General features: G+C 37.6%; 1 protein-coding gene across 8 annotated transcripts in view; it reads left to right on the forward strand.

Annotated features, from left to right (window-relative positions):
- The window catches only part of TRIO (trio Rho guanine nucleotide exchange factor), a 255,536-nt gene that overhangs the window by 131,258 nt on the left and 106,698 nt on the right, over positions 1 to 17,580 (forward strand). For all 8 annotated transcript variants that reach the window (XR_009957633.1, XM_062569805.1, XM_062569806.1 and 5 more), the window contains 7 exons: positions 1,342 to 1,537; positions 2,178 to 2,344; positions 7,916 to 8,035; positions 9,639 to 9,830; positions 10,528 to 10,677; positions 12,112 to 12,226; positions 16,660 to 16,775. Coding sequence is in view for 7 of the 8 variants with exons in the window: in XM_062569805.1 (XP_062425789.1) it covers positions 1,342 to 1,537; positions 2,178 to 2,344; positions 7,916 to 8,035; positions 9,639 to 9,830; positions 10,528 to 10,677; positions 12,112 to 12,226; positions 16,660 to 16,775 (1,056 nt within the window). In the remaining variant the exon portion in view is untranslated. The remainder of the gene's footprint in view (positions 1 to 1,341; positions 1,538 to 2,177; positions 2,345 to 7,915; positions 8,036 to 9,638; positions 9,831 to 10,527; positions 10,678 to 12,111; positions 12,227 to 16,659; positions 16,776 to 17,580) is intronic.

A 17,580-nucleotide genomic window follows, 5' to 3' on the forward strand; every position in this document is an offset into this window, starting at 1 on the left:
TTTTTTTCTGCAAGGTTCATTTTTCCTGCAATTTCTGTTGCAGTTTAATTGTCTCAGTAACATTGCAGCTGGGCTACTGGCATACTCCTTTTGCTGACAGCAAATGACACTTATTAAATATTTCTGTAAACAGCAATTTGTTGCTAATACCAATGTGGCCAGATCTTCTTTTTGATCATTTTGCTGCACAAATAGATGTTTTCCCCTCTCATTTAGCACTGTTCATGTCAGTTTGTCCTTCTTCTGAAATCTCAGAACTCACCAACCAAGCATGGCTTAGCTCTAGATGCCTAACATTTTTTCTTTCCCCATTGTCGACAGTAACTTTTGGCAAAAAATTTCAGGAAAATGGTAACAGGCTTGAGGAACAAGTGTATCAAACAGCTTGTTTGAAATAAGTAGCGAATGCATCACACCTGTGTGATAAGAGCCCAGCCCTTTTTGAGCAATGGGATTTGTAAGGACTCTACTTGGGTATTACTATGTTTTACTTAAAAACAGTTCTATAATCTAATCAAAAGGAATATTTTTCCATTTCTGATTAACTAAATAATGTCAACTACCAGGAATCAGCCAGGTTTAGGAATATCATAAAAAAAATTCACTTGTATGGAGGACAGAGGAAGAGGACTTATAGTTGTCATATGTGTGTTAGAAGTACTTTTTTCACTACTACTCTTCAGGGTGTTTTATGGCTGAGAGTAAAATCCGGAACTGAAGTACAAACTGAAGTGGGGCTGCGTGATTTCAGCAAGTAAATTTAACTGTGTGCTGTGTTTTGTTCTTACTCCATTCAGTAAGTATCCTCCCTTTTGTGATAGAACCGCTTCTTAGTTGTTTTTTCTTTTTTAGAATTTGAATGTGCTTTCAGAGTTCGGCTGTTTTACCTCACAGAGAGGTAGATTTCACCTGCTTATAAAAGAGCTTCAGTAAAATAATGAGAGCTAAGCTAGCACTTAATATATGAATTATTACTTAGTGCAGTCTGAAGAACTGAAAAAAAGATATTAGATCAACATTTTTCTCTAAATATTTCATCTATTTCACAAGTGACGTGCTCATGATTGAGTACTTCAGACAAGGCTAGCCACTCATAGTACCACAGGCTTTGACAAGGCAAGCATGGATTGAGAGATGAGAGATGTATTCTTCTGCGTTTGCCAGAATTTAAATCCCATGCTGAAATAGCCTGTGTCTGAACCATGTTGAACCTGGTTAGTGAAGTCAGTCAATACTGGGTAACTCAAGTTTCTGACCTCCATCTTCCTACGTGCAACTTTGGAAATAAAGCACATATTGTCTAGCAAGAAGTGACCATTGTTTTCCTCTTTTTTCTCCTAGATAATTTCAGATCTCGAGTCTTGGAATGATGAACTCTCTCAGCAAATGAACGACTTTGACACTGAAGATCTCACAATAGCAGAACAGAGGCTCCAGCATCATGCGGACAAAGCCCTGACCATGAATAACTTGACCTTTGATGTCATCCACCAAGGGCAAGATCTGCTGCAGTATGTCAATGAAGTACAGGCATCTGGTAAGATGCCTCTGTCGGGCTTTTCAGGGCACTGCCTTTATAAGAATTATCCAGTTGTCTGTCTGTGGGACATGCTAAAATGGCAGAGATGCTGGTAAACTGGAGAAGGGGGGAATATCCTCCACCCTCCCCTTTCTGCTTTCTTTATATTTGAATCATCCGATAACATTTATGTGAATATGGAATTGTTATGACTTGTAATCATTAACTAGGAGACAGCAACACCTGAAAATGTTTAGCTTTTAGGGAAGAAATTCTAATGAAAAAGCTCAGAAAGTCAGTAAGGTTAGACTAAATAGTGGGGAGTTAATTTTATACCTGGAGCAATTTAATCAAGCCATAACCTTTTGCTTGCTTTCAAGTAGGAAGTTGTCTTTTTTCATTTCTTATGCCCCTTTGCTTGATGTCCTTTTGTCTGTATGCAGTTATGTGCATCAGTAAATCTCAGGTTTCTAAAATATATATAAAAATCCCAATTTTGTATATTTGGAAGAGTGCAAAAATTATGCTCACTTAAACAAATGCCACAGAAAACTGAGTTATACTTAGAGAAGAAACTGGGAAAGCCTACAACTGTGGAAATGTGGTACTTTGCTAGGAAAGGCTTGTAAGTCAGTTGTGAATGAGTGGCTGGTTACAGGTGTGGAGCTGCTCTGTGACCGAGATGTGGACATGGCAACTCGCGTTCAGGATCTGCTGGAGTTTCTTCACGAGAAGCAGCAGGAGCTGGACGTAGCTGCTGAGCAGCACCGCAAGCACTTGGAGCAGTGCGTGCAGCTTCGCCACCTGCAGGCTGAAGTCAAGCAGGTAGGAGTCCCTCGAGGTTACTGGCCCCCAAGAGGTGGTATACCACACCTCGGGGGGGGGGGGGGGGGGGGCGGAATATATCCCTGCAAACAGAAAGGGGAAATTCCTTTCTGCTTTTTTAGGAGGAGAGGGCTTTGAATTGAACACCTAAGAGGTTGCCTCCTGTGCTAGTAAAAGTGCATTTTTAATGTGCATTAACAGCGTCTACTTGTGCATGAATACGTGTTAAATGTTTAAAGTGCTGAGTAACTTTATGGATTTAAAATCTATACTTTTATCATCTGTGTTCTGATTAATAAAAATGCTCATTGATATTCCCTGAACACTGGCCTAATGTGGCTTTGTAAATTGTTTACGACATCTTCAAATAGTGATTATATGTATCAGCAGAGTTTACTTTCCTGGATAAGAAAAATGAAGATTATTTTTCTGACAATGACATGGCAATTTTTGAGGTCTTTATCTGATAAATGCCTGAACTTTTGGTGAATTTTGAGATGCTATGGGCAAAACCTGATAAAGTTAGTGAAAGTTTTAAAAAATAAATAAATAAACAAGGGAAGTAAGAGTTCTTGACCTTATTCACTCTTGGCAGCTTCACAGAGGTCTACAAAAGTTTGTTATATTAGTATGTCCCATAACAGATGTCCCATAATTTGTCCTTTTTCTATTTCTCATAAGCTCTTATAAAAATTCATCATTATGACATTATGAATATGAAAGCTCCCAAACTGCAGTGAAATAAAGGAATCCAGTGAGTATAGGACTGGTGAACAGAAGGTTCCCAAAGTACTTTCAGGAAGGAGTTGGTGACTATCTGTAGTGGGAGACAAAGTGTGTGTGCAGGTTTAATTTAAAGGAATGCAAAGATCTGGTAGTTTGCTGTGACTGCAGTCTGCAGCATTAACCAAGTGCATGACCACCTTGCACAAGCCTAAGCGTACTTAACAGAAGTATCCTTTATCCCCCTTTAGCACTTGTTTATCTGCTAAATGTGAAATGCAGATTACTCTTGCACATGAGTAATGACTGAGATAAATTATCCTGATGTGCAACAACTTTCTGCACTCAGTTACATGCTACTTAAGGATGAAAAGAAGGACTCAAGTTGGTGTCATATGCAGCATGCCTGATTTATTCTTGAATGCAAAGACTTGTTTGCCAGCTGAGGCAATCTCTTTCTTTTATGGCACATCAGTAGGTTAGGATAGGATGGGTTAGTGCAAGGAAAAAAATCATTCACTCACTACTGAAATAATATTTATTTACAGCACAGAATACAGCACTTAGAGCACACAACATAAATAACTATTTTGTAGTATGACACTGAAGTGTAATATAAGTGCCATGCTGTTAGTTTGGTTTGCAAGGAAGTTAAATGTAACAAGAAAAAACAGTTTAAATCTCTGATTGCCATGTGTTTGCAGGACAAATATTCTGTATTTTGGCAGATACAAACAAAAGATGAATATCATGAATTTAAAATTGTGACTTGAATATCCATGTCAGATTTAGTATGTGGCTGGAAGATTCATTCTGTAATGTCTTTGCAACTTGTCTGGTCCATTACTAGCCTGAATTGAAACTCAAGTTTAGATTAGGAAAAACACTAGAAGAAATGAGTTCATCTTTAGTTCATAAAGGTATCAATAGTATGCTATTCTAGACTGGGATTTAGGAGAAAAATGCATTCTATTTTGTATTCCAGAAAGACATCTCTGTGCCTTGGTATTTTATGTTAAATTAAATGTTTATGCAAAAACAAACAAAAAAAACTGTTGTGCTTTAGGTGTAAATTTTCAAATAAACCTACACGAACACCTAGCTGACAGCACGTTCATGTATTACAAATTCCATCTCCCAGTTTTCACTGTAAAATAAGAATCTGTAGTACTTTCCAAATTTGAAGATCTAAAAACTGAATAGAACTGAAGTTTAAGGTTATGTTTTCTGATTGGACTGCTTTTCATTCTCTTTGGAGTGTTTTAGGGCTAATAACTTTTAGTTCTCTGTTTCGGTTGTCATTTCAGAAACCCATATCTGATTTGATCTATTAAATATCAGGAAGTGGGATTTTTTTTTCTTTTGCTGTTTCCTCTGAACTGGGAAAAGCTTCATAGCTTACAAGATACATTACCTGAGAGTAACATGACACAGTAAACCTCCTCTCCAGTCTGTTTTATTTGTATTTTATTGCCTGAAGCAGTGAACACATGGTTTTCCAGTTCATTTGCTGTGATTTCCTGCCAGATTTATTGTTGATGAACTGGGTGTAAGCATACTTGTTATGTAGATGGGATACTGTCTCTGTTTAAAGACTTTAACAAGCTTTTCATTTGATTTTTTTTTCTGCCAAAAGTTGCATTCCTGCTATTGTATTTTCACACTTTATATATACAGATAGCTATATGTGTATGTAATCTACAATAATATGAAGTGGTTAGATAGAGGCAGAGATTTAGACAAGAAAGTATCTATCTTATCCAGAACTCCATCTGCATATTTGCCAGAAAAACTTTTTCTTGGTCACTGAATGAATCTAAAATACATAGCTGATGGATTACTTACTGCTACAATTGCTCTTAGATATTCACTTTGTAGAATGAATGCTTTCTCTACCTGCAGATGCTTCATATTAAGTAATCTCCTCCAAGTGCCAAAATGCATTGATTTTACTACATAGGTTAGACTTTTGCAGTGCAATACTATCTGCTGGCCTGGTCATGATGTTTGTTGTTGAATGTATTCGTAGCTTTATCCATACAACAATGTACTCCAAATTTGTACCTTCAGGAGGACCTTGAACTGCCTTTGACTCGCACATGTAGGTCTCTTAGCTTGGTGCAAGCATAGACTGGTGCTTGAGCTCTCATTCTCTTGAAATAGTAGACCAGTACTCAGGATAAGTGTCCTGGCAGTCCAAATCATGCCAGGTGTATATGGAAAAGGACAGCAGCCCAAAGCAGGTATGTCTTGTGAACATGTTTAGTTAGAATGAAAAAACAGTCTAAGCAACTAAACTTAAATCAAGTATTTAGCTGTATAACTACCTGCTTGATCCTTTCAAGTTTGCCAAATTGCCAGCTTCATTTCCACAGTTCTTCTAGTGCTTTGCTAATGCTTTTCTAGCCTTCCAAAGGCCGAAGAGGGTTGGAGTCAGAAAGATGGGGCATGCAGTCCCCTCAAACTCTGAGGTGATGGGAGCATGTCAGTGAATGTTAGAAAGCAGCAGCATTGGGAAGAAAGGAAAAAAAATCAGGCTTGTTATTTACTAGCACTTGCATTTCCCCACAGAACTTAAGCAGAAGGCTGAGGAAGGGGAAGTGCTACTGGCAATTTTTCCTCCTGTGAATTCCAGCAGCTTTGCTTCTTCCCTCTTCTGGGACCAGCAGGAGGGCAAATCACTCTGTTTGAAATAGCAAGTCCTGTGCCAGAGGGTCTTTACTGTGTGTGGTAGGATATGTCAAGGAGATCACCTGTGAGTTGCTGTCATGCCCTACCTCTACACTGTAGATTTATTCTTTTCTATGAACTGGCAAGTCTTACCTAGAAGGATTCAAATACACGCTATCAGTAGAGGCGGGGAAAAAAAGAAAAGAATAAGCTTGTTGGCAATTAAATTGTGCAGGCAGAATTGGAAAGAAGTGTATTACTAATGTAACAATATTGCTGTCTGGACAAGCATATTGCACAAGGTGAGACTGAGATGCAGATTTGTGGGAATGGATCTTGTGCAAACGTGGCTAGACCTCAGCTGCTTCAAGCTGTTAAAGACACATGAGAACATACTTTGGATGTAGACCACAAGTGTTTTTCGTTTTAAGGATTTGGCCTTTAATAGACCTCTTCATTGTTTCCCTCTCTGTTTTCAATCTATCATTATGGTCATGTTGTCCTGACTCACCTAGTTATAATCTGGAGTAGTGTCATAGATGGGTCACCAGATCATGTATTTAGTATTAAGAATTAACTATGATTTGGCAATTAATATAACTAGTATCGGTGGTTGAATGTTAAAAATCAATATATAAAACAAGATTGGAGTAGGTTTGCTTAAACCGGTTATTTAAAATCAACTTGGCCCAAACGAATACCCCAGGATACCTACAAAACTGCCTGATATGATCTTGTAGGCATTAGTGATTATTTTTTGTAAAATTCTGGAAATTGGATGAGATCTGGAGGACTGGAACTCAACATCCACTTCTCAAAAATGGAAAGGATTAGCTATGGAAGGGATTATACTTCAACATACCTGCCAGCAAAAATATTGAAACAAGTAGATTATTAAACCTAATTAATAACAAGGAGAGGACAAAAGGCCAACATAGATTAGTTAGACATGGCTTCTCTGTGATAAATCCTGTAGAAGATCTTCTGGATAGCGGTGAAAAAGCAGATGGCATAGATCTTTCTTTAATAAAAGCTTTCAAAATAGTTTAGTTGAGTCTATCTGGCTGTAGCTTGCTATGAGAATGGCACATGAGAGCATGTATGAATGATAACTTGCTAGAAAACCATACTCAGTTAAAAAAAAAAATAAGTGACTCACTGAAATGGAAAGCACATTTCAAAATGATTCTGTAGCAATCTGTTCTGGATTTGGATACAGGTTCATGTTTTTACGCAAAAAAATCTGCCTGTTAGGGTAGAGATTATGCTTTTAAATTTGAAGATGACAAAAAAGCTGGAAAAGAAGTGTGAATATATTGGAAGACATTGGATTGCTGTTCAGAATGATCTATACATATTAGAGAATTGCTCTGCAAGAAGAGGATGAATTTTAGTGAAATGCAGAGCATAATATACTGGCAAGAAAAATCAGCAATACAGATATGGGGCAGACGTAGTAGTTTTGTGAGAAAGTTGCACAGATGACAGTGCATGACCTGAACACAAGTTGAGGGGTTACTAAGACACACCCTGTATTGGTATTCATAAATGAGTGCATCCTCCAAAAAGGATCTGATAAACAACGCGTAGATCTTTTGGTAGGGACCCTAAGGTACGTGATGCTGCCTTTGGTAAGGAATGCACTCGGTGGCCTCTTCAGGCTCTTTCCCACCATGTGATTCTCGTGGCTTCACTGGATGAGCCAAGGCATATCCTGAAAACTGTTGTCAACCAAATTAGTTTTTAAACTAGAAAACAGCGGTGGTTTTACTCAACATGAATATTCAGAATTATTTGTTTATGGTTTTACTAAACTCATACAACTGACACTGGCTCTTTAGCAAGTATGGCTTGTAGCTTGTTGCTGTTTTCTGGGTGACAGAAGTGACATTCAGAAACACAACCTTGTTCCAATAACAGCTGAAACCACAAACATGTAGTAGGTGATTGAAAGACAGAGATGTCAACTGAGTGAAATAGGCACTTGATTATAGTAAAAGTATAATTCGCTATGTTGTATTGAATATATAAACCATTATAAATGTATAATGAATGAACGATTTAGTCCTCAATTCAAATATCACATATGATCCTAAGCATTTTTGTTTCTAGCAGTGATGCTTTTCTTCCTGATTGGCAGTGGGATTACATAGTTTATGGACTTCTATTTTGTTGCAGGTTTTGGGCTGGATCCGAAATGGGGAGTCAATGTTGAATGCTGGGCTGATCACTGCTAGTTCTCTGCAGGAGGCTGAACAGTTGCAGAGGGAACATGAGCAATTCCAACATGCAATAGAGGTAAAAACACCATTTCACTGACCATTTTCAAGGAGTCTTGTAGCACAGTTCATAAGTCCCTGTAAAAAGCACTACTGTAAAGAGAGTATCTTTTCTACATCTTTTCATTCTGTTGGGTTAACAATGTGGTATTTTGTGTATTTGGGAAAAGTTATTGAAATCATCTGAAGACGAGGAGCTGAAAATGTTTGTTGGGAACATGGGGGTTTTGTTCCTGTTCATTTTGGAATGACAGTTCCAGATGAATGCCTGTTCTCAGTACCTTTTTGTAGCTTTGTAAAGTGCTAGACATTTTTTGATTGGATAGGAATGGAGAAAGCTTTAATAAATCAAACAAGTCTGTTCACAGCAATTTAACTTAAAATATTTCCATTTATTGTTAGAACACAACAATATAAGGTTAATTGATAAAGTTAACTCACAAAACAGCACCATCAATTGAGTGTACTCTGTTACAGTCTTTTAACATCATCATTTTTGTTGGGCAATAGTTTTTTCTGAATTATGTTTGGCGGTGTCCTGTTCTTCCCCTTCTTGGCTCCACCTCTCTCCCAGACCCCAAGATTTCGCTAAGTGATTTTCAAGTTAAATGTTGTGGGTTGGTGATCTCTGTGCTGAAATTAGACAGAGATCTTGATCAATTGGAATGCAGTATTATCACTATCTAGTAATTATAGCTAATTTATATGCGCTATCAAAGCACTTATGGTGATATTGGCTATGTATATTGCAGAAGAACTTGACGTTTGCTGAAAGATGAAAAAATACTATGATACTTTGGGAAAAATATTTTCTGAGGTAGCCTGTTTGGCAAACTGTTTCATGTTTTCCTGCCACTCTGTGGAGCAGGATTTCCCTACTCTGTTGTTTTACAGTTTGCACTATATGTGTCCTTGCTTTTGAGAGCTTTGGTAACTCTTCAGTATTAAAAAAATAAAAATGAAATCATGAGAGCTCTAGGCATTTGTCCGTTTATGGATAAATGATTATGAAACTTAAATTCTAGATTTTCTGGGTCATTTAGTACTCTGTTATACTTATTACAGTTAGGAGTTCCAGATTTTAGACAAGTATACATGTACATGCATACATAGATGCATACAGAGAACTAAGGTTAAGAATTATTTATAATGAATGGACAGTTGTGTTTTGTATTATCCTGCATGCCTACCCCTTCATTTGCTCAACACTAATGTCCAATAGATTGCAGAAAACCTGCAATAATAGCAATCAAGCCAAAAAAGATACTATTTGTCTAACCATGGAGGGGAAAAATATCAACCCGGAATCCATAATTATGATAAGGTTCTCTACTGCAATATCATTTTGCCATGTATGGCTCAATGCTATGCAGTGGCTAATGCTCACAGATGACTGATAATTGTTGTTTTGATGATAAATTTCCACTTCATTTTTTTTCTTTGAGTTTGTGTAGTAAAGTCCCTAGGCAGTGACTAGTATTCAAGGGATTATTTTTGATTTTGTGGGTGTGTGCATGTATAAGTGAAGTGTCGTTGACACATGGGAAATGTGAGCCTTTGAGGTCTTCAAGAAAATAAACTTAAACGCTCCACTGAACTCCTGGATTTTGATCTCTTGTCAGAAAACGCATCAGAGTGCCCTACAGGTCCAACAAAAGGCAGAGGCAATGCTGCAGGCTAATCACTATGACATGGATATGATCAGGGAGTGTGCAGAGAAGGTTGCTTCCCACTGGCAACAATTGATGCTCAAGATGGAGGACCGCCTCAAGCTTGTGAATGCCTCTGTGGCCTTCTATAAAACTTCTGAACAGGTACAGAAATGCTATGAACTGTGTCTGCTTTGGATAACTCCCCTGTATAGGGGATAAACAACAGTACTTAAAAGTATAGTTGTTTAGGCTTGGTTAGATTTACTGTTTGATAATGCGTGCTGTTATAAAATACAAAAAGTACAAAAAGCAAATCCTCTTCCTAGATGCCTTAGAAACACAGAACTGAATTTTAAAATGAATAGTAGTAGAATTGCACTGACCACTAATAGGCTAGTGTAATTTGTCTGGCTGCACTTAATTCAGTTAGCAAAAATCAAAGAAGGTAGGTTACCAAAATGCTTAAAATACGCAGTGTTTACTGGTGAAACCTTGAATCATTATTTGCCTCTTCTATCTCTTTCCCCTTGAATATTGTTCAGATTCTTATTTTTAATTCAGGAAAAGGCTTGGAAAATACTGTCAAGGTGAAACACAATGTACAAAGTACTAGGATGAATTTCTGCTTGTATCAGAAAGTTTTGCATAAGCAGGTTACAGTAGCAGAGGCCTTAATGCAAGTCCTTCATATGATTAATACTGTTAGTTACCTTCCCTTAAGTCCCTAAAACATGTCAGAACCTAGGTTATATGTTGGGGTAGATTGATTTTCAATTTTTTTGACTTGAATTATTATCTGCCGTTGAATTTCGTCTTACTAAAATTTGTTTGAAATTTGCATTTGATTCCTGCCCAATAGGTGTGCAGTGTGCTGGAAAGTCTGGAGCAGGAATATAAGCGAGAAGAAGACTGGTGCGGGGGAGCGGACAAACTGGGTCCCAACTCTGAAACAGACCACGTTACCCCCATGATAAGCAAGCACCTGGAACAGAAGGAGGCATTCCTAAAGGTAGTACTTACCACTTCTGTATTCTTCTGTGTCTTGGAAAGCATGCAGTTAAACACTTGTTCTCACAGCACTGAAATGCATGTGGAAAGCAACAACCCAAGACCCGTTTAAAAGCTCGTGAATGTCCTGAATTGCAAAGGTGCAGGAAGCGGCGCATTAACAGCTTCTGACAGTGATTAGGAGAATATTGCCAAGTGTATAAAATTGTAGCCAGTTTTATAAATATACTTCCTGTTGAACTTCAATAGATAGCAGGTTTCCCACTGTGACTGCAGTGGAGTTGGGAATCAATGCTTTGAGCAACTGTCATTCTAAAGAACACTTAAAAGCTGCTTCTTTGGAAAAGAAGTGACAGCCCCGTAGTGCCATGGCTGCCCGTGCATCAGAGCAACTCTCAGATGTGCTTGGACTACTGTAGAATACAGAAGGAGGAAAGATGCTGTACAAGCATCTGGGAGAAATTAGATTTGGGTAACAATCTGCAGATAATGAAGGTTTTCATTCCAACTAATTTTCCAGGGAAGGGGGTTATTGATCATACTGAATAAAAGTGAAGTGGATGCTTGCAAAACAGCATAACCAATCCTATAACAAAAGGCTTTTTCCAACATCACCTTGAAAAACTTCACAGTATATAACTTAGCTTTATTTAAAGCCTCTTTATTCTCAGTGCACAGATGAGAACATTCAAAAAGGTATTAGCATAGCTCTAAGTACACTGTCAAATAGATCTTTTGGGTCCTGGCATGTGAATTTCCAATCTTTATGTTAAAACAATTTGACAAATGACTGTCTTGGTGTCTTTGTTACTGGACCTAACTGTGCTACCTTTATTTAACATTTTAAAGGAGCATTTCATGTTCTGCTAATTATATATGGACTAGCTGCCTTATTTTTAGTACTTGAGGTATATTAAGATGAAGAACATAGCTGGGCTGAGCCTTAACAATGCAACTCTAAAGAATGAAAGTTCTCAAGGCCTTTAAAGGACAAGTCTTAATATTTCAGTACTTTTGGTTTTGCTTCAGCAGAGCGATTACCTTTTTTTTAAAGTAGTGGTGGATGTTTTATAGTATCCTAGTGATTTTATAAGCATGGGCACTCAGTTTATGCAATGAATAACTGTAAGTGGCATATATACAAAACAAACTTCTTTATCAGCTGTGAGCTCTAGAGCAAATAATTGCTTTTCAGGATCTTACAATAAAATATTTTTGTTGTTTGTTTTTTATGCCAGATAGCTAAGGATTAACTGCTATTTGTTGGAAAACTATTTTAATGATTGGGTTGGCTTATTTATGGAAGGATTTAATAAGCAACACTTTCAAAAAGTTGAGAGGATAAGAAGAGTAGGAAAAGAGCAAGGAAGGTCCTCATTCTTTCTGGAGGTGTATGTGTGCATCATCAAAGCATGTAATACTGCTAACTCTCTAGGCTTGCACTCTGGCCCGGAGGAATGCTGATGTCTTCCTGAAATACCTGCACAGGAACAGCGTAAACATGCCAGGAATGGTGACGCACATCAAAGCACCTGAACAGCAAGTGAAAAGTAAGGGTTTCTTTGTTCTTTTGTTCCTCCTAAGCACGTGATCATCACATGCTGCAGCACACTTGATGATGGGACAGTGAAGTCCTGCCCAAGTGGAAACAGTTCTGTCAGGCTTAACAGGAAATAATTAAAATTGCTCTGAATTTATTTATCTCTTGCCTAGACTTAGTCTTGCAACTTGAGCCTCAAATACGCCACTTCTGTTCAGAGAATGAAATCATAAACTTTTCATATGATAATGTTCAGTCTGAAACCAGATGGGAGCTGATCATCTAAGCTTACTCAGTATGGTATCAGTATGGTGCCTGCTGTGAGTTCCTTTGGGTTGCTGAGGTAGTACAGGATGATCCTCTGAATGATGCTGTTAGGCCCATCATATCACTGAATCACTATAAAGGAACTTCATGAAGTACAGGATAGCTGGCGTCATGTTTAAATTAGATGTATAAGTAGACAACAACTGAAGTGCGGCAGGAAAGACACATTACATGGTGTTTGGCTTTTGCTAAGATAAATTCAGTGTAGTGCACTTTTAAGGTGGAATGTGGGGGAATGAAGCAGGGAGAGAAATCCGTAAGGCTTGCAGGTAAAAAGTGAGAAAATGACAGAAGTTAATAGGATATGCATGACTGATGGCAGAATAAAGATCAGAGAGAGATAAATACTACATTTTAATCACTTATTTACCAGTCATATATCTGCTTGACATATTTTGAAGCTGTGGCTGAATACTCAGACCATGCTACAGACTATTTTAGAGAAGTCTAAGTCTAATTAAGTCTAATTAATTGCTGTTTACAGCTACCAAAAGGCAGATTATACAGAGGATGGAGCCATACTCAGAGGAACATGGCAATAAGAGCAGAGGAAGGAATTACATCAAGGAAAATTCTGAGTGGATATGAGGAAAAAATGCTTACAGTGAAAGTGAGAAAGCACTGACTAGAACAGGTAGCACAGAGAGGTGGGGGAATCTCTATCCTTGGAAACTTCTGTAACTCAATTGGACAAGTCCCTGAGCAACTTGATCCAGCTTTGAAGGTATTCCTGCTCTGAGCAGGAGGTTGGATTTAGGTGACCTCCAGAGGTCATTTCCAGCCTAAACTATTTTATGACTCTGTTGAAGGTTATGTTCACTGCTTCATTTTACTGTGAGTAGAAAACAGTTTGTGGTAAACTTACCGGTGTAGCTAACCACAATCAAATAGAAAACCACACTGTGTTGAATTTTTCATGTTGGAGGGGTAAGTGGGTGTTAACCAAACTTCTCACGCTAGGAAAATAATTGGATTATGATAATTGAAACTTCGAGCACATGCAGCTAGGACAAAGGATTATTTTTCCTCTCTTCCCAGGAAAACATCACTTCTATAACTGTGTAAGACAAAATCTCAACACAGATGCTGGCTTTACCAATAACTGCAAAACTGTGGCTGACATTTGTCACTTAGCTCTTCTCTTAGTAGTAGACAAGGAAATACAAAACAGAAATAAGAAAGAAGTTGTTGCTATTGGGTTTCTTGAAAGAATGAAAAGTATACTGGGGCTTTTGGATAAACTTTTTTGTAATAAAAGTGAATGTATTCAAATGAGGAAAGAAAAGTCTCTGCAAATGTCCTTAAGAACATTAACTACACCGTAACTGTATATCATAACCATAGTACTGTGTATGTTCTGTTTACATGTGAATTCCTGGACAAATGATACATGTCTAAAATGTATGTGATGAATGTTTGGAGAAAACAAAAGGGAGATGATAAAAATCCCTAAGCGGGGGGGGGGGGGGGGTAGGTTACAGCCACTAACATCTTTTCACCTTTTGTATAAGCCAGTATAATACATGTTTCTAAGAATTAAAGGCAAGTCAAGTTAAAACTAGCAAAGATGCTTTTATTTTAGGTCTCAATGATATGGTGGTAGCTGACCAAATAGTTTAAAAGTTCTGATTTGTCTTTTCAGATATACATGTAAGAAGATCTTTTTTATCTCTTTTCTAGAGTAGATGGACTGATAAAATAGTGTTTATTTCATTAAGGTGAGATACATACGTCTGTGGAACCATTCCACACTCTCTATATATAGTCAGATATGTCCTTGAAGCAATGTCTGTTAGAGTGTGCTCGATATCTGGTCTGATTAAACTGGCTGTTAAACTGAACACTTTAAACTGAAAATCTGTCAAACTGAACACTTTAAAAATTGGAGTAACCCTTGAATTTTTGCAAAACTCCTAAACATTTTTAAAAACTAATTCAGTGGTATACTTAATCTTTATTTCCAGCTGCAGATCAAGATAGGCTGACTTAGGGCCCTGAGCATGTAGAGACAGGCTCAGAGAATTTTCAGATGTTAGGACCTGGAGAATAAATGGAAAGTTTAGGGAGTCATTTGGTATCCTGACTAATGTTGGAATGGAAGAAAATAACAGGAAATATAGTTCTGAAGGCTTGAAATCAGCAAAGTTGTTCATCCAAACCTGAGATCAAACATTGATCTAATGTAGCTTCCTATCAGTTTTATAGGATATTATTTCTGCTCCTTGTCAGCCCAAGAAATTAATGGCAGTAACTCTAACAGCGCTCAGCCAAATGTCTCTCACTGGCTTGCCATCTGTATCTTGTCCTGACTGAGCGAATGCTGTTCCAATTAGCTACATTCACCTTGCTTGCTGTGTGTTAGAACGACTTCACTTGCGTCATTATCAAGATGTCTGCTTTTATGTGGTGTCCAGTTGGATGTATCGCATTATATAAAGATTGCCCCCGCAGAAATCTGGCACATATTCAGAGCAAGCATTTCGGAGGTGGCCTGAGGCAGAAATAAAACTAAGGAAGCAGGTGAGGCCCTGTTGCTCATAGCAGATAAGCTCATGGACTTGGCCAAGGGACAGATCAGGCAAGGCATATCTGAGGTTAGCCTGCCCAGCAGGAGAACATGGGCTACCAGCTTCCAACTAAAGAGCAAATTCTAGGTGATCTCAGCACCTTGTGTGAGCTGGGGAATATTGTATTTCCTAGCAAGAGGATATTGAGGACAATGCAGCCAGGTTTCATACCATCAGGGAGGCTCTGGCCTGTGGTTGTAATTGGTCCCAAAGCACTGAGAGAAAGAGAGATGCTTTTTCCTGCAGTCTTGCTTTGTGTGAGCTTGTTGTCTGTCAAACTGTTGCTTGGAGTTGTTTAGTGTTTTTTTAAGTAAAGCCTGGCGGAACAACAAAATGGGACGGGGGAATGTAAAGATGTTAGGAGGTCTAGCACTAGAGAATCTTCATCCGTAGTCATGGAAAATATCCAGTTGCGAGTGTAAGTAGAAAAGCAAGTAAAGGATTAATTTGAGGAATGATCTTTATTTATGATCTCTTCTGTTTCTTCCAAATGGTAGGGCTGCCCTATGAGGTCTTTGCACTTCTGACAGAATTACCTGACAGAGACATCATGTTTCCCCATTCTCTTATTTCAGCTTGTGATCCGGGTTTACAGTAGTAAGTAGCTCCTGTAGGGCTTGACAGTGGGTAAAGTAAGCTTTACAAGAAACTGCTGGGATTTATTTGCATGAAGGAGGGGGAAAAAAAAGACATTAAAGAAGCAAGAGTTCAGATGAAAACATCTGCATGTTTTAAGCAAAAAGTCTTTGCCATCAAGGAAGCTAGACATGTAGAATTGCAGATTAGTGATGGAATTTGGATGTGATTTTTTTAATGCCAGAGAGTTTCTGATACTCAGGAATGGAATAACAAATTATAGAGTTGTAGTGACCTGTATCTAAATTGTTTGATCACCTGGAAACTCTGTCAGGCTTGGCTTAATGAACACTATCATACTTGAACAAGTCAACTTATTCAATTATACTGTTATTCTCTAATTTTTCTGAAGAGGAATTAATGAACTTGGTAAGTTTGTGTGGTTTTTAATTACTCTGGTCTCTATGCATCTAATGTCTGGTTAAGTTGGATTTCTTATTGTAGTGACCTACGGTTATGTATTTGTCTATATGTATTAGATTATAAAAATTAGTTATAGTATTTGGTACATTCAGATGGGAAGTTATTTTTTATGATGATTAATATGAGTCTTTAAGCATGTTCTGATTACTTGTGCATGTGCTCTGTTCCTGAGCAAACCCTGTCAAGAGCCATCCATATGTCGTATTAAGTTTTCAGCTCTGTTTATCTTGAGCAGTGGCTGGCTCTTTATGAAAAACATCTGAGGAAAAGACAGGCTTCAGTAAAAAGCTTTAATTACATCACTAGTTTCTTTAACCAACATTCCTATAAATAATAATGAAAAAGGAAAACTGTGCACTTCATGGACATGAGAAACAAAAATATTACCTCAGAAATTCTGTAATATAAAATACTTTCTTCCACTGATTTTAATATGCTAATTCAAAATTGGCTGCCATAAATTCTGTTGAAATATTTTTCCCCTTTCCAGATATCTTGAATGAACTCTTCCAGAGGGAGAACCGTGTGCTACATTATTGGACCATGCGTAAAAGACGTCTTGATCAGTGCCAACAGTATGTGGTCTTTGAAAGAAGTGCCAAGCAGGTGAGGGTTGTATATAAACATTTTTTTTCAGTGTGATCAAGGCTTGACACAGACTGTGTTGTCCCACAATAACAAACCTGCTATTGACTTCAATGTTCCAAACTTCTGAAAATTCAACAATTAAAATGGAAATTAAGGTAATATATTTCCTTTAATTAATTAATTCCTTTAATACAGAGCCACTATATCAGTTGAGACAGACTATCTTTGCCACTGTAACTTAACATAGTGTTTTCCTTCTGCCAGCTTGATCTGGTACTAGCTAGTCTAATTTCTACAAGCTTGTGTTTGACAAATTGTTATACTTGTTAACTTTTACAGATAAACCTAATTTGACCAGGGAAATAACAAGCAGCAACATTTTCTCAGATGCTGGAAAAATACATCTAATTAAGTTGACTGGCAGTTCTAGAAAGCTGTTGAGTCGGATGGCTTGTTAAACAATAGTAACTGAATGACTGGAAAAGTTTCTCTATTCTGCATGTACTTGGTTTCATGGTTTTTTAAATGCTGGATCCAGCTTTTTTTATTTTGGTGAATTTATCAGTCTGGAGAGAACCATGAAGTAGCAACTACAAAAAAAAAAAAAAAAAAAAAAATCCATTTAAAAATCAAAACAGAAGCCATAGAAGTCAGTAGGGGATTCTAAGGCAGAATTAGTAACTGAAATGATCAGCAACTCTTTTTTTTTTTTTTTTTTTTTTTTTTTAACTGGCTATAGGACAAAGAAAGGAAACTATCTGTTCCTGTTCTGCAGAAAGGGACACAACGCCCATAGTGTGAAATATAGTCAGACCTGCTTTAG

The sequence above is a fragment of the Rhea pennata genome, chromosome 2 (genome assembly GCF_028389875.1).
Source record: "Rhea pennata isolate bPtePen1 chromosome 2, bPtePen1.pri, whole genome shotgun sequence".
Taxonomy (NCBI): domain Eukaryota; kingdom Metazoa; phylum Chordata; class Aves; order Rheiformes; family Rheidae; genus Rhea; species Rhea pennata.